The sequence below is a fragment of the Notamacropus eugenii genome, chromosome 3, assembly GCF_028372415.1.
Source record: "Notamacropus eugenii isolate mMacEug1 chromosome 3, mMacEug1.pri_v2, whole genome shotgun sequence".
In the NCBI taxonomy this organism is placed as follows: Eukaryota; Metazoa; Chordata; class Mammalia; order Diprotodontia; family Macropodidae; genus Notamacropus; species Notamacropus eugenii.
In genome coordinates, this window is record NC_092874.1 from 281,407,074 (window position 1) to 281,424,773 (window position 17,700).

A 17,700-nucleotide genomic window follows, 5' to 3' on the forward strand; every position below is an offset into this window, starting at 1 on the left:
GAAAATAATGTTTAAAACTTGCTTGGAATAAACACATTGGGAAGGATTTAATAGGGTCAGAATAGAAAAGATATCTAAATAGGGCAGTTTCCATGTGCTGTACCTTTGACAGCATGTTTATGTATCATTTATTTTTAACTATATAGGTCAGTTAAATTCGAAACTAAATACTAGCAGGAAAAGAAGTATAAAAACAACCAAAAGTAAAAATGAAATAAAGGACTACATGACAACAGTCGCTAAACAAGGTTTATTTCAATGTAGGAACTACCAGGAAGTTATATGAGAAAAAACTGCTAAAACTGAGAGAACATGGTCCAGAGTCAAGATCCTCGACACCTCTGCCAGCAGTTTCTTCATCAGCAGAAAACGCTAGACAAAATGGAAATGACGACTCAGATAGATACAGTGACAACGAAGAAGGTAAATTTTAACATGGCAGTGAAAGAGCATGTAACTTTTGTTTGGGATTTAGGTAGAGTAGCACTACTAGGTAAAATTATTTCAGGGTAACCCAAAAGCAGATCCTTTGCCCCTATTGTTCTTAATGAAGTAACGTGACGTGGAAGAATTTTTCCTCATGACCACTCCAACTTAATTATAATTGTTGTGTACTCGTCAGTGAATCTGCTAGTTTGAGATAGGAAGAAAATGTTAATTCTGAAGCTTTTTAAAGAGCGATATGATTATGAGGATGGACATTCTAAAATCTAGTCTAAATACAATGGTGTTTAATAGATCTATTTCCCCCTTATTTTCTGATTGGTAATTTGACCTCATAGTCCTATATTAATTAACTTACCAGGATATAGAGAGCCAAAACATTTCTATGGATTTACAAAAAATAGAGGCTTTTCTTTCCACAAAATCATTTTAGCAAGGAGGCAAAAAAAGAGAACCAGGTCATCCACCCAACTATACTTAAATTTCCTGCCTCTTTTGCTTCTACAGGGAAGAAGAAAGAACACAAGAAAGTGAAGTCCACTAGGGAGTCTGTCCGTATTTCTGAACTTCCAACCTCTCCCTCTGGTGGATTTTTTCAGGCAGTTTCTTTTCCTGAAATTCGTGCCCGTCCTCCCTTGGGCTGGACTGAATTACAGGCAGCTAAAAGAGGACATAGCTCTAATAGAGACCCATTCAGGGAACCTCTGAATGCCTCCAGCTCACTTGGCATAGGACAAGCAAAAAAAGTAGTTTCGGGGGAGGATCTTTTTAATTCACCTAAGTATGGCCAGGATAGGTTCTTGGGGAAAAGTTCATTATCTTCTTGCCAGGCTGAACCATTTGCTGCATTGGCCTCAGCTGCAGGTAGGCCCCCATGTTCTCCTGCACTTAAAGACCCCACTCCCAGGAGCCTCAGAGATCACTTAGAAAACATTTGTGGTGGAAGTAAGTATGAGTTTGGTTCTTCATTTACCGAGAGGACATGTAGTCTAGCGCAGTCAGTTCTCTCCCAAAATAGAGAAAAGCCAGACATTTTAGAGAACTCACAAGTAATTACTCCACCTCTAGCTCAAGCCATCAGAGATTATGTAAATTCTCTGTTAATAAAGGCAGGAGCAAGTAACTTACCTGGAATTTCTAGCTCCAACTCAGCCAATGTGGAAAGCCCACATAAAGAAGTTGGTCCGTCTCAGTTTCAAGAAACTGAATCCATGTGTTCTCCAAGAAAATTCCCCAGACTACATGAGAGATCAGCAAAGGAAGGGGATTCAGGCTCTCTTCATGCTGCTCAGGATAACATAGCACCTTCTGCCTTTGCAAAGGCTGTTATTTCTCAGTCACTCAGTACCTTGGGCATAGAAACTCCTAAGGAAGGTCAGCATGACACATTCACCAGCCCAGAACCGTCTTTTCCTCTCCATGAATCTATTTTAAAGGTAATTGATGAGGAATGGAGTCACATTGATAGACAGATCCCTCCATTGGTGAGCAAATACCCAGTTTCTTCTAGAGAAACCTCACATGTATTGTCAGTTCCCAAAGTGGATGATGAAATCTTAGAGTTGACTTCTGAAGTTACTTCCCCAGCATCCACTCAGGCTTGCAATGAGCAGCTTGATCTTGCTCTTTGTAGAACATATGAAGCAGCAGCAGGAGCTCTGCAGATTGCAGCCCATACTGCTTTTGTTGCTCGGGCCATACAAACAGATATAGGTCAGGTTGCACAGATTCTCAGCTCTGATCCCAGTCAGATACCTGAGGCGCTTAGGACTCTAAGCAAAACGTATGATGCAGCCTCATTTCTCTGTGATGCTGCCTTTGATGAAGTGAGGATGGCTGCCTGTGGCATGGGATCTTCTACCGTGGGACGCCGGCATCTCTGGCTGAACAATGACAAAGTCAGTCCCACTCATAAGAGCAAGCTATCCATACTTCCTCTCACAGGGGGAACACTGTTTGGAGGAGAAGTACAGAAGGTTATTAAAAAGCGTGGGAAGAGATGATGAAGTTGTAAGGCGAGATCTTTCACTTGGCTAGCAGTTTCCATCTATTACTGGCCAAGCTCAATCCAATCCTTTTTCTTTGCGCAGATGAAAAACATATTCCTAAAACATTCAAAACACTCGGGAGTTGGCATTTTTATGGTCTATGGTTTACAAAGCTCTATCAGTTATTCCTTTCAAACTTTGGTTCATTTTCTTCATTTGGGACCATATTTCTATAAAACTATGAAACTTTTAATAGAGTACAAGTTTATCACTTTTCATAGTTACGTGTGCATTTTTATAAGTAAGAAACAAAATAAAGATCTTAGTTGCATTTCAGTACTTTTGAAGATTTATAATTTTACTACTGTCAGTACTTTTTATGGCAAAACACATTACCATTCCTCCACACCTTATTATATGCTTTAATAATTATAGTGGCCAACCTTCTAATGAAGAGCTTCTCCAAACTTTGATTAGTTATTCATCTGATGCTTAATCACACCCTGCAAAACTTATACATCATTAGGATAGCTTTGGAGAAATTAGAAACCCACCTTGCTTTTCCTTCCTTCTTCCCCTCCAGTCACAGTGAGACATACGAATAGGAATTTAATATTAAATACACACACAAAAAATGTAGTTTTTATTTTCAGATACCTCCCATTCCCACAGCTCTTCCTTCTTTCATCTCTTATTCATTCCCTTGTACCACAACTGGTTTATAAGCCCTTTCCCATCACAGAAGAAAGAAAGAGTAATTTAAGTAGTCATGGATTTCCTAAAAATAATTCCCCATAGGAATGCTATGTCTTTTCAACAACTGTTTTGTACTAGAAAGATCAGAATTACTATTTTTGAATATTTCTTTTCCCTTCCTGTTTTGTGCTTCATATTAAGTAAAACTTTGTGATTAAAGTTAATTTCCAAAATAAGTTTGAAGTATTTGGTATGTAAAATGGTGGCGATGCCAAAATATGTTTATGTAGCTAGTTCTACAAAAGCATGGTATCTTTTCTCATGTTTTGTTTTTGGAAGTATGTATTTAGTGACTGAATGCAAAAAAATTATCTGTAGAATAAGGTGTAATAGCAGATGGACTGCTGACCCAACAGAAGTGCCTAGAGTATTTTATTGAGCAATCTAAAACACTTGTATATGATAGAATACATAAGACAATATAAAAATTTAAAGCTATTGAATATGATCACCTGGGTATCTGCCATTCCAGAACTCAGCCAGCCTTAGATTTTTTTTTTAATATGTTTTATACTTCTTATCTGTCTTTGGACTTTGAAGGAATGTTGTTCATTTTTTTTTTGTCTCTTCTCAAATGCTGTATGTGCTACTTACAGAGCGCTGTGCGATCAAGTTGTGATAATGTAGAGTGCCTCCACAAATTCAATAAAGTTTTTAAAATTGAAAAATACTGTGTGGCCTTCAAAACCATGTAGCATGTGTGTTTATTCTTGGAACTTCACCAGATGATATCTTACTCAACATGGATCCCTTTCCTAGGTCCTTGGAGTAAATTTGACTTGTTGTGGTATAATTGAAAACTTATATTGCCAAATTCACATTATTATCATTTTTGATTTCCCTATTATAAGGACCTATCTTTATTACTCCTTTAAGGTTTTTCCTAAAGTTACCAAAATTTGTGAGGGATTAAATTTATTTTAGTCCATTTAACTTCTTTGTATACATACTAAATACAACTCGCCTACTTCTTTAAACTTTTTCAGTTCTTAAATTTCTTTTCCATTTCCTGTGCAATGAAAACAAAATCCAAATACCCAAAATTTAAGAAACCTGAAGGGATTATCTATTTAGAGCTGGAAATAATCTAATCCAGTCTTTAAATTTTACAGTTGAAAAAACTGAAACCCAGGAAAGGTTGTGCTCTGGCCACCCAGGTGTTAAGTGAGAAAGCCAAGATTCAAACCCAGAGCATCCAAATTTGTTCTGTTTTCCACTTCACTAGACTACGTTTAGCTCTTGTCCAGAATAAAGTCTTTATCACCCTGGGTGGAGGGAGCAGTGTAGTCCCTCAATCTAAAATAAAAGTAGTATTGCCTTGGTAAAATCACTGTTTCGTTTCTGATTTTGACATTACAATGGTGTTGAAGATCCAGAAAGGTGACTTTCTGCAACTGTATCCATTTTAGGGATGGGGGGCGTGGGGTAGAACCCTTGATGTTTGCCCAGCATACGCATTCATAGCCGATGGTTGAACAAGTAGACATGTAGTTTTTTCATTTGCATGAGCAACACATCTGTGTATTGATTTTTCATTATTCCACCAAGGGGCCAGAGAAGGAAATAGAACCAAGTCCTTGGAATTTAAAACTTTAGTTTTCTGATTCCTTAAGCTGTGGCAGCAAAGCTTGTGGAATTGCTGCCTTTTCTTCTTTTAGAAAGATTTGTAACAGTTTGAAGAGGATAGCTTATGACCAGGAAGGTTATAAGCCAGTGAATAGGTAGATATGATAGATCATAAACTCCTTCAGTAAAGGAATTTACCATATAGATATATCCTATTTGTAATCTCTATAATAGCCAACACGTGCTTAACAAATATTTTAATTAATTTCTCTAGGTAATTAACAGAAGAGTATTCTGCAAATAGTTTTGTCATTGCATGCAATTTAGTCCCATGCCCCAGTGCATTGCAACCAAAGGAAATAAAAATAGTTTGCTTTAGGGAACATATAGCTAATTTTGGTTACTCCCATCAAGTACCATTTGCTGGTTAACTCTGAAGGAATGACCAAAATCGTTCTTTCTATAACATCACCTATTTCTTGAGTATATAATTATAGTTTTTGGTTTACTTCCCTCAAAGTTTTTATTTTTAGGCTATACCTAAGTTACTGCTTCAATTAAAGTCCTTGGTAGAGCACTTTACAAAATAGCTGAATGTGCCTTTATAAAAAGAAGTTGGGTCCCAGAGAGCATGGTGGGGAGATAAAAAAATAAAAGCACGGAGAGATGGTTATTTGCTTGAGAAAGATATATAGGACACATGATCAAATGGGAAAGTGGGGAACTGAAGAAGGCCTCATTTTTGGACATATGTTGCATTTGAGCTGCTTTTTTAGAATTTTGCATTTGTAGGGATAGGATTTTTAAAGACCGATACTAATCAGACTGATTTCAAATGAACAATAAGATGAACTGAGCTAATTTCTTTTAAGTGCCAGAGAGTAATGATGCGTTTGATATTATTTCCAGAGCTCAAGCTTGAGAAGAGAGAGCCACTAAAAGGCAGGACAAAGACTCCAGTAACACTCAAGCAGAGAAGAGTTGAACATAATCAGGTAAGTACCTTTAGTTGTATGAGCTCATCACTTAGATGTATGTTGTATTTTTTGGCAGTTGCTCATCTGACTTAATTTTCCTTTAGTGGATGATAAACAGGTCCTAACAAGTGCCACAAAATGTTAATGCTGAACTGTTTTACTACTAATATATTAAATAGCTTTAAAACTCTGAATTCTTGTCATGTGTTCACTGTACAGTAGTAGCTTGTGATTTCTCTGAGGGTATCAAGTGTTCAGTGTGTTTTCTGTGTTCTGTATGTTTTTTTTAAAGCAAAGCAAACTTGATAATTCACTCTGGCATTGAGAAACGTTTAGAAGATCTGACCAGCTGAATCGTAGCATAAATAGGAATAGTTCTCTACTGTCTGTCTGACTTAGAAGCATCCTTTGCCTCCATGTACCCACCTTGGAAAAGCTGACTTGGGAAGTTTTTTCTCCTCCTGCTTTGGACTTGCTGTTGCCTAGGACTGCCTTTTCTTTGGTCCGGAGTGAGTTTTCACGTTTTAACACTGATGACTGGTGTTGTCTGCTCTGTTTCCCCATGACTGATGCTGGTCTTGTCTCAGCCTCCTGAGACAATGTTCTATTTTTCCAGAGACATTTTTCTCATTTAAAACTTAGAATTCCCACCTGTCTTTATCTCTTGTGGTGAAATGCCCAAGATTGTCAGTTACAGAGTTGGCACAGAATGGCTTTGAAGTCAACTCACGACCTGGAAGTATCTTCCAGACTTGATGGTGGCAGGTCTTTCCCCTCCACTACAGGTCCTGACCCCCTCCTTCTTTACCTTCTCTTCCAGCCTTTGTCGATTTTCCACTTTTTCCCTCATAGTTTGTCACCATCTGTGTGGTAGGAGAAGAAAGTAAGACTAGTTTTCCACTATATGTTACTGGTATCCCAAGTTGAGTAACGGAATGCTTCCCCCCATAAAACATTGTTACAAGTGACAGTCAACAAAGTCAGGGTTCATATCTCTTCTTACTAATCTTGTGTCCTTGAGCAAGTCTCATCATGTCTCAGAACCTCAGTCTTTTTAATCTGTAAAGACAATACTTGATCTGAAAGAACGATTACAAGGCATCGAAGTAATCCAGGACCTAGATTCTAGGTTAAGTACTCAGCAAACTTCAGAGCATTTCATAAATGTAAGCTACTATTGTTATTATTGTTGCACTACTGTGTTTTAGCTACATTATATTAAGATTTTTGTGGGAATCTACCACTTAAAACACTGTTTTGGGACTGTAGGATCATAGATTTAGAACTGGAAGGTTCCTTAAAAGCTATCTCATCCAGCCCCCTCATTTTACAATTGAGGAAATTAAGGGTCTTACCCGAGGTCACAAGAGGCAGGATTTGAACCTGGGTCTTGATGCTAAGTCCAGCACTATTAAAATTAACTGTGTGTGTCTGTGTGTCTATGTGTATTTTAAGTTGTGGGGTTGTTTTTAAGGTCTGACATAAATTTTTGGAATATCACCCATTTAAAATTTAGAGATCTTTTGCTTCTATACTTCTGAACAAATAAGCCAGAAGGGAAGGGAACAAGGCTCACAGTTAGGCTCCGTTTCTGTCTCTCGGTGCTCTCGCTGTCTTCCCTGGTTCCAGGACTTATTAGTATGTTTCTCAGTCACCAGGAGGGAGCACACTGATGCTGTCTTCAGTTGAGATTGTGTGCATAGCTCATTTGCTAAAGCAAACTGGAAATTCTTAAAAAAGAATTTTAATAATAGAGTAAGGGGAAAATAAATCCCGAAGGCCATTTAAACAAATTAAAGGGTGCAGAATTCTGATCCTGAGTTTAGTGTCTAGCCAAAGATAAACACACAGTTTATATTTTTCTTTTCATTGACCCAGTCATATTTGGCTTAAGGTAGATTTGAGTTGGTCCCACTTCCAGTCTAGAGGGGCCCTTAATCTTTTCCATCCTGCCCTGCCCCTTGTAAACTCAAGTTGTTGTAGCTGGTCTTCCTTTGCCTGTAAATGAAGAGGGTACTTTGCAGTTTCTCTCCCCTGCCTTCCATCCTGCTCCTAACCCTCCTCGTTTCTTGGGCTGCTGTTGCTGCCTTGCTTGTAGATGCTTTCTTCATCCTTTTCCTGGAGGGCTCTGGCTTAGCCCTCTTTCTCCCTATTCCTACCTGCATATTTACTATCTAGTCTGGTAAGTCAAATATAAATTCTTGTTTATTCTTGACCCGACCCAAGCCTACCTTTTCAGCCTCATTGTGCATTCTTTCCTCTCCTACATGCTGATCTAGCAAAACCTGGCTTCTTTCCCTCCTTTCCAGAACAGTCCATCCTCCATCTCTGTGCCTGAGTGGTGGCAAAAGCACTCCCTCCTTAGTGCCAGCTTTGGGACTGTCTGATGCATCGAGCTGCCTTCCCCCCAACTGCTGGTACCTCTCTCCCAGAAAACACCATGTGTTTAACTAAAGATTTATATTTATTTAATTTGTACTTATGTTGTATATATTTTTATATGGACTTGCTGTTTTCCCCATAAGAATATGAACTCATAGTGATTGTTCCCTTCTTTGCTCTTTTATCCTCATAGCCCAGCACAGTGCCTGGCATGTAGTGGATGCTTCAGAAATACTTATTGGTTAAAAGATTACTAAAGTAGACTATGAAACTAGGCCTCTTCACCTGTTCACTAGCAGTCATGTGACCTTGATAGCCGGTGCCATGTTTCCCAAAGCCTTGTTTGTATCATTAGACAGGAGCATAGTAGTTGTCTTAATTCTCCAAAATTTCCTTTCCTTATTATTTTCTATGGTTGTGTTTTCTATTTGAGGGGAAACTTATAGCTCTCACGTTATTCACTGAGATGAGATAACCCATAGGACCTAAATAAATTCAGAGAATTTTTTTATTAGCTAACTTTACTAGGTCCACTTTAGTGACTCCTAAAGAGGAGTGATCTTTCATAACAGTTTTATTATGCATGGTTGTTTGTTTTTTATTCCTTCTTTTTTTTTTGTCCAGACTTGTGATATATCAGCATTGGGACTTTCTGATTTGAAAGTCCTACTTAATAAGGCTGCAAACTGTCTATAACTTAGTCTTTTTTTTAAATTTGTGGAATAAAACAAGCATTTGCATAACAAAGTACAATAAGAAAAGTTTATTGTGCATGAAACTGCAAATCTACTTATGCACAACTTATCATGTCAATTTTTCTTCTCCTTTCCCCTCAAAGGCATTCTTAAAACAATATTGCTATTACTGTATACAGTGTTCTGTAACTTAGTCTTAAAGAATTGTAGAAAAAGATAGTACTTGAGTGAAAGTCTTCTGGATTCCCAGGGTTGACTTGAGTAAGAAGCTGCCAGGGAAACAAAAGAGTAAAAGCCTTAGTCTGTAGTAAGAGACCAGTTGGCAGAGTACTTACTTGGAGAGAGTGGAGAAGGGGCTATCAGGCAGTGTGACAAATGTAGTGAGCAATTTGAGGAATTTCTTTTGAGAATTAGATTAGACCAGAGTTCCATGTAGCCTTAATTCATAAAGTTTTATATAGCATCTGATCTTTAAAATGAAACAAATGATAGATTTGGGAAGATGGAGGGGGGGAGACAATGAAGTAAAAATCATTGAAATTACTTTGGGTTTTTTGCTTGAGAAGCTGGCAGCATATAATGCAGTGCCCACTGATGTGGGAAGCTGAACATACTAGAAAACTGAGGAAAACAGATATATACCACATTCATTAATGTTTAATCCATTTGTTATCTTACTGTTGATTTGCTCATAACTATCTCAGTTTGTAGGAGTTTCAGTCCTATATGGGCCTTCATTATCTTCTGAATTCTTATTTATTTGTAGGTTTTGTTTTGTTATAAATGATAGACAAACAGAAGAGTCTTCCGCTCCCTACATATTATCTATTTTTTAAAACATTTTGTTTTTTCCCCAATTATATGTAAAGACAATTTTTAACATTACTTTTTTTTTTAATTTTGAGTTCCAAGTTTTTTCTTTACCTCCCCACTCCCTGAGATGGTAAGCAATTTGACATGGGTATACATATTTACTCTTGCAACATATATTACTCTATGTTGTGAAAGAAGACACAGACCAAAAGGGAAAAAAAACATGAAAAAATTATAGAAAGTAAAAAATACTATGCTTCGATTCAGACTCTGCAGGTGGATAGCATTTTTCATTAATCTGCCTGCTCCTTATTTCTTGTAGCACAACAGTGTTCCATTACATTCATATACCATAACTTCTTCTGCCGTTCCCCAGTTGATGGGCATCCCCTCAATTTCCAATTCTTTGCCACCATGAAAAGAGCTGCTATAAAGAATTTTGTATAAATGTGTTCTTTTCCTTTTTTTCTTCATTTTTGGGGGGTACAGATCTAATAATTGTATTGCTGGATCAAAAGATATGCAATTTTTATAGCCCTTTGGACAGTTCCAAATTCTCCAGAATGGTAGGATCAGTTCATAACTGATTTTCCCACATCCCCTCCAACATTTATCTCTGCACATTGTCTTAAAGAATTTTGGGTAGGTTGTTTTACGGTTGAGATCTTCATATAAATCACCCTATGTCCTGATTTGAAGTTTACCCTTGAATAATATTTTGGCATACTATATTAGCGGGAAGGGGCTCTGCCATTCTGTTTATAGGAAAATCATAAGCCTCTGAGTTGGGGGAAAAAAACTCATCCAGTTTATCTCCCCAACCCCCCATCTATTCTAACTCCCACCTGAACAGTATTGCATGGCAGTATCCTTAAAAAGTGGACATCCAGGGGTAAAGAGCTTCCCCAAAGCATTCTTTATTACTCTTGGAAAGTTCTCAATGTTTGGAAACTTTTATTTAGACTAAGCCAAAATCTGTCTCCTTGACCTATTAGTACTCTGTCAAACTTCCTAGGCTGGGCAGAGCTGAGCACATATACTTGCTTTTCTACTTAAGAGATTTAACAAGTTCCCACTGTCTTTTCCTTTCTAGAGTAAACAAAATTCCTAATTCTAGTTCAGCCAATTTTCTTTGACTTGGTTTTGAGTCCTCCCATCATACTATTTGCTTTCTTTGGAATATTCTCCAGTTTTGTAATTCACTCCCCAAATGTGGGAACTGGTCAGGGCACAATATAGCAATGCCATCAACTCTTTCATTCTGAGTATGTCATTTTTTATTCAGTCTAAAATCAGATTAGGGTCTTTTGACTTGCCACATGGCATTGCTAATAAGTGTCAAGCTTGAATCCCTCTAAAACCTTGAGATTTTCATGTCAGCTCTTCCATGCATACCTTTATATCTTCCCATCCGTGCCTAAGCCACGGGGGCCTACCTATCTTCTGTCTTGCACTTTTTGAAATCTGCCCCTCAGCTGCTCAGTTTTTAATAGCTAAGAAATCATTGTCATTGCTTCAGTGGTATTTTTGTTATCTGTTTCTCCAACTCATCTTTTTGCTTCTTCTGGCCTGGTGATTTGTAATTCCACAATATGGGTTCTGTTTTTTTTTTTTCTTTGATCTTTGTTCCAGTTTCAGATACCATGCTTCCCTTTTATTTTGGGGAATCCCATGAGGTTCACAGTTTTCCTCTTTGCCTTATAATCTTAAGTTCAGTTACCATGAGTAGAGAATACCATTAGAAGGAAATTTGTCAGACTTATAGACAAGACATTTTTTAAAAAATTTTAACACAACAGCAATAGAATTAAAAGAAAAAGAACGGACTGGAGAAAAATCTATGGCAAACATAACAAGTAAAAACTTGACATCTAAAATATATTAGGAAATGTTTTTAAAAAAAAATTTTCCAGACCACAATGGATAAATGGTAAAAAGGATACAAATGGAATTTTCAAAAAAGGAAGCACAATAGTTACTTGAAAAAATATATACCTTATTGTTTATCAAATAAATACAAATGAAAAGAATGTTAACGTACCACTACAAATCCATCAAGTTGGTGTAAATAACTTTTTTAAGTGGAAACTCACACTGGTGGAGTTGTTGAAATAGACATGCTTGTTCATTACTGGTGGAATTGCAGAGCAGTAAAATCTTTGGAAAATGTTGTAATGGGACGCAGTGAAAATTAATAAAAAAAATTACACCCCTTGACTGTCCAAATCTCATTGTTGAAAATAGCACCTGAGACTCTTACTTAAAAAAAGAAAAAAAAGGTTACATGCTTAAAAGATTTTCATAACTGTACAATTTATAATTTTAAAAAATGAACACAGTTTACTCTCCAATTGTAAATATATTGTAGTATATTAATATAAAGGAATGCCAGAATGCAATTGCGGTTACATATATGAAAGAATATAAAGAAATATTGGAGAGGGGGGAGAAATATGGAAAAATCTTAATGAAATAATGCAGACTGGAAAGAAGCAGATCCAGAAGAACGACAGAGTGTTGTTAATGATGATCAGGGAAGAGGAAAAACAGGTAAAAAATGAAGGGACTGAAAAAGGACTCTTGCTGAAGGCTTAGGGTGGCCCCAAATACATCATCTTGTGTGTGGAAATGCAGAGTAGCATTCAGTGAACAGTTATTTTAGATATATACATACACACAAGGTAGTCTTTAGATTAAGTTGTTTTATTTGATGTCTGGAAAATTTTAAATTACTGAGTCACCTCTTGATTCTCTGTGAGGCAGCCAGGGGCACCACAATGCACAAACTCTGGGGCTGGTTCATATTCAGCCTCTGACACTTAGTGGCTGTGTGACCCAGAGTTGAAACTCAATCGTATGATATGAATCACAATAACACTTTTCCTCCTCCTAGTGTTGATGTGAAGATCAAGTGAGATAATAGTTATAAAGCACGGTGCCTGGCTCACAGTAGACACTTAATACATACTTGTTCCTCCCCACCAATATCAAATGAAGGGACCACTTTCAAAACTAGCTCCAACAATCTGGACTTAGGATACATACAATAATAGACTTTCAGAGCTGGAAGGGACCTTAGAGATCTGCTCTCCAACCCTCCATTTTGTAAAGAAGCAGAAACCTGGGAAGTTAAGATCAAATGTGACAAATATGTGAAGTGTTTTATGTACTTTAAAAACTCTTTGTTAAGTGTTCATTATTATCATCAGATGATGATGATGTTGTGATTTGCCCAGGGTCACATAGTTGGTTACCAGAATTCTCTGCTTAAGCCTGGGATCATCTTAGGTTTTCCAAAGCCTTTTTTTAAACCTTTATCTTAGTTGGATTTCATTATGACACTGTATGTCAAGGATCTGTGGTTTCATCAGTGTTTGGATGCTACCTTCAGTTATGAAAATTACAACTTTTCTGTGTCTCAGTACATGAGCTTTGAGGGTTTCTTTGACTATTTGTACTTAGGAAAGTTGAGTGGTTGTTCATCACTGCAGCCTACCTGGTTATGAGATTTAACAATTTAGCTTAATTCTCTAGCTCCAAATACAGTCTGATCCACCAGACCTTGGGTTACACAGGTACTACCTCTGAAAACACAAGGTTGATATATCTCTGTGCCATGATGCATCATCACAGTGTAGAAGTACCTTCATAATGTTGCTTTTTAAAAAGTTAAAAGCAACCTTTGGATAATGTGGCAGAGGACAAGTAGTTAGTACCCCCTTGAGGGACGATGTGGGCTTAGTGGGTGGTGTAACAGAGTCTAGAGAGCTGGGTTTGAATCCCATCTCAGACACCTACCAGCTATGTGATCATTGATTGGCAAGTGATTGGATCTGCTTAACTATAAGGTGGAGATAGCATGTTGATTTGCACTACCTTCCTTACAGGTTTATTGTGATAAGTACTTTGCAAAGCGTTGAAGCACTGTTTCAGATTACTATTATTAAAGAGATAAAGTTGTCACACAGCTAGTTAGTGAGAAGAGCAAGACTGAGAACCCACTTTTGCTGCTTCAGTATATCCACAGTTTATTATTTTCTTCATCTGTAAATGAGACCTCTCAGTTGTGAAGATCCAATGAGTTTTAAGGTCTTTGTAAATCTTAAAGGAACAGAATATATGTGAGCTGTTATTACTGATACCTGATATCAGAACCCTTCAAAAAATACTGTCAAAGAGAGCCATAAGAAATAGGTTAGCTTTAGGTGTACTTTATAAAGTAACAATGGGGAAGGAAGAAAGACAATTTACAGTTACTCTGGAATTAGGACTTCATTTTTTTTTTTGAAGCAGATTTTTTAACTAGTAGACACATCCATATTCAAATTGAAGTTCAAAATGTCTTTTTAATAGTTCAGATAATTAGAATTTAACTGTTGTGTTTGTTGCTATATGCATATACAAATTTACTTTCCTAATTATTTTTAAGCTATAACTAAATTTAACTTATGTTCCATGAAAACACACTAATTTATGGCCAAAATAGGCTGACTAGAAATTCTGAGTGGCAAAGAAAAGCCACATTAGTGTAGGAATATCCAGATGTGAATAATATAGCTTAAAAAGTATGTTGCTGTCAAAGTAGTTGTATGTATATCAACAGTTACCTCATTTTGGCACAAGAAGAATAAAATACTTGAAAAATATGTCAGACCCCATCATATTTGGTGTACCTGTGTTCTCAGTTGATAACAGACATCAGTTATCCAAATTACTAATTTGGACACAACATAAACCGAACTACTAAAATTTTGTAATCTGTTGATATTACATGATGACATTATTGAGTAAACACTGCTGAATTTCAAAAGTAGTTTAAAATTTTTCATGGAGGGATAATTGCTGATTGGTATGATTGAGGAATCGGATCTAGGATTACCTTTGTGGCAGAGGATACCAGAAGTGACTTCTTTGGCAACAACATCTTTGGGACACACACATGCACGCCCACATGCACTCCTGGCCTCATTCTCTTATGTTGTGCAACTTCAGGATTCGTTTCTAGGGACAGCTGGAAACCTGTTCAAAGAGATGTTTATAGATTATAACTGGATATGTATCATTTGTACTTTGCCTCTTTAACTGCTGAACTTAGACAAAAGTCATGTGTAATCTGATAATATTCCTAAAAGTTTAATGACAAAACTTTTTATGTTTTAATTGGAAATTTACTTTGATTTAAGGAGTGATGTTTTTCCCTGGGAAAGAGTGACATGGGCATTGGTAGTTTGGTTTGGTTTGGTTTTTGGAGGTTGGTTATTTTTGTCATCTTTCCTCACCCCTCCTTACTTGAGAATGTTTGGTTATTAGACTTTAAGAGTTTAAGAGTTGGGCTTTTCATTTTATTCTAATGTGTTTTCAGTACTATCTAATATCATCTGATTATCAGTACAATAAATGGAGGAATTTTTGTACAAATTTGGAAATATTCTAAAGGTGTAACTTAGTGTGCACAAATGTTGATGTAGCCATTTGATGCTTGTGTGTTAGCCAGTAGCATGCACTGTTTTGGGAACCAGGTAGCTTGGGAAAATTTTTTTCCTGCATGATAATACAGGCATTGGTTAAGGTGTTGGTGTTTAATGTTGGTATATGGCTTTCTAACTTGTTGATGCTTGAAATAGAGCTATTCTCAAGCTGGACTTACTGAGACTGTCTGGACAAGTGGATCTTCAAAAAGCGGACACCTGCAGGGATTAACTAGGGAGCCCACAAGAGGGTCGAGAAGAACTCCAAGAAAAAGGGTGATTCCAGGCTTCTCGTTTAGAATGGTTTGTCAGATTGGCAGGGCTTTAGTGATGATTTTACATTTATTGTTTTTGTTTTGTTTTCAAACTAACAGGTGGAAACTGCAGAACAGTTGCGTGTAGATGGTGAAGTAATTTCAGAGAGTCTTCCTATAGCTGAAACTATAATGCCTTCAAGCAACGAGACCTTAGTAAATATATTTCATAAGTTATGCAAGTGGCATTCTTCTGTAAATTTACTGATAACTAAAACTGGGGAGGTGGTGAATCTTGATGAATTTCAAATTCATATGTTGTTGAAAATACTTTTGCTTTCTTTCAATCTGAATTTATTTTTTAAAACACATATTCCTTTAATAAGCAGTTATTATAAATAAATTTTTTGATAATTATTGTAGCTGAACATGTGCTGAACATGCTTTTAAAATTACTTTTATTTCAAGGCTGTACTGCCTCTTTATTTTAGGAGTTTCTAGCATTTAACTACTACAAACCTTACAACTTTGGTTTTTTTATTATTATTATTATTTTAAAATCTTTGTTGTGCTTGGCTGATTCTGAGTCTGAATAATTTGAATCTTGGCAGGTTGTCAATAGGGTGACTGGAAATTTCAAGCATGCAGCTCCTATTCTGCCAATCAATGAATTCTCAGACATACCCAGAAGAACACCAAAGAAACCATTGACAAGAGCTGAAGTAAATGATTAAAGTTTAGATGAAATGTTGTCATTCCTCTTTTTTTGGAGGAAATGTTTGTATTTGTATCCTGAAATGGGAGGGGACCAAAGCTTTACTTAAGGGGTTGCACCAATAATTAAAATTAGTGAAGTATAACAGTGTTTTACAAAGAGGTTATGTATATGAACCACATAACAGATTTTCAAAGACAAACCCGAATTTTACTAGTTTAAGGTAGTAAAACTAATCTTCCAGTCTAATGACAAACTAATACCACTGTCGTCTTGCTGCTTTATGCCTCTGAAATGTCTTTTATGGGAGAGGGACAGGAAGCATTCTAGAGCTGTGTGGACTTTTCTCTTTGTTCTCTATGCTGTGGATAGAAGTTGAAAGTGTGAAATGGGTGCTTTAAAATTGGTGATTTTACTTCTCATTAGCTAGTGCTGTAAAGGGATCTTGGATGGCTTTCAAGTTGGTTAATCTCTCTTTAATCCAGCTTTAATATCTTCCATAACTATACTAACCTGCATGATACCTTGCAGCTATTTTACTGGCCTTTTTTTTAACTACTACAAGAAAACACCAGGTGTGCTGGATCTTGATCTGTGTCCTTCAAGTTGAAAACAGTAGCCAATAAAGGAAACCTTTTCTTATTTGTTCATAAGCTATTTGCATGTTGTCTAAGAAGAGAAGTCTGGGATTGCTACTCATTACTACCTTATAGCTTAAGAAAAATTCAGTAAGGTGTTTTTAATTACTTTTTGAAATTTAGAATTCATTCTGTCTAGAATGTCTACATAATGAAGCAAGAGGAAAGAAGTTTTCTTTTCTCTCATTGTGGTTGATCATGGGCTCAATGCTGCTATATGAATCCTGATGGTTTGGGTTGGGAGGGAGGAAGCAGGTTGTACGGTTTTGTTTTTATTTGTGAAACAATTTTCTTAAGTAGCCATGTAAAGATACTTTACTTAAAGATCACTTAGAAAGTTTGGGAGATATGAGGACTTCCAAACTAATTTGAAAATGAAGTTTGTAACCACAGTTTTCAGCTAGAAAATATCTATATATGCCACATGTATGGGCAAACAAAATTAAATCACTTTGGGTCACTTTAATGTATATCCATTTTAATTATCCAAGTTATATATAAAAGATTTTTACCTTTTTTTCCTATAGGTGGGAGAAATAACATTAACAGAAGACAGAAGAATTGAAAGAGATATTCTTAAAGAAATGTTTCCCTTTGAAGCAGCTACACCAACAGGAATTAGGTACTTAGATATCTGCTATTTGAGAATCTCTTTGTATTCACATATGGTGCAGCTGAGGACACTATGACAGCAACTCTACCGTCAGTCTTAATTCTATCTCTAGGGGAGCAATCTCAGTCCATAACTGGCTAGTATTCTTAGAGTTATTTGTGGAATTTTAGAGTTGAAAGAGATCTTAGTTATGATCTAGTCTTAGCTTTCAGAAAGTAAACACTCAGACCTTTGGGTAGGCAAGTAATATCTGGCTATAGTTGTTCAGGGGAATGTGTGAGGTTTTCCTCCCTTTTTTTTTTTTTAAGTATTAAGAAAACTAGTTTTGACGTTACTCTGGTAACCGAAGAGGCTGGTTATATTTGTATTGAATTCTGCCCTTGGCCGAATG

At 36.6% G+C, this 17,700-nt stretch overlaps 1 protein-coding gene and 1 long non-coding RNA gene across 6 annotated transcripts in view; one reads left to right on the top strand and one right to left on the bottom strand.

The window, feature by feature from the left end:
- The window catches only part of TMPO (thymopoietin), a 42,935-nt gene that overhangs the window by 14,364 nt on the left and 10,871 nt on the right, over positions 1-17,700 (top strand). Inside the window, exons 3-8 of one of the 5 annotated variants that reach the window (XM_072655658.1) lie at positions 265-423; positions 5,664-5,749; positions 15,246-15,365; positions 15,464-15,559; positions 15,955-16,065; positions 17,224-17,318. In XM_072655658.1, coding sequence (XP_072511759.1) covers positions 265-423; positions 5,664-5,749; positions 15,246-15,365; positions 15,464-15,559; positions 15,955-16,065; positions 17,224-17,318 — 667 coding nt within the window. Of the gene's footprint in view, positions 1-264; positions 424-951; positions 3,857-5,663; positions 5,750-15,245; positions 15,366-15,463; positions 15,560-15,954; positions 16,066-17,223; positions 17,319-17,700 lie in introns of those variants that run through there. The other 4 variants (XM_072655659.1, XM_072655660.1, XM_072655661.1 and 1 more) reach the window with 4 other exon arrangements.
- On the bottom strand, positions 5,666-14,649 carry LOC140534537 (uncharacterized). The gene is made up of 2 exons (XR_011977356.1): positions 14,501-14,649; positions 5,666-6,594 (listed from the first exon to the last, which is right to left on the bottom strand). It is a non-coding gene; the product is annotated as an uncharacterized lncRNA (long non-coding RNA).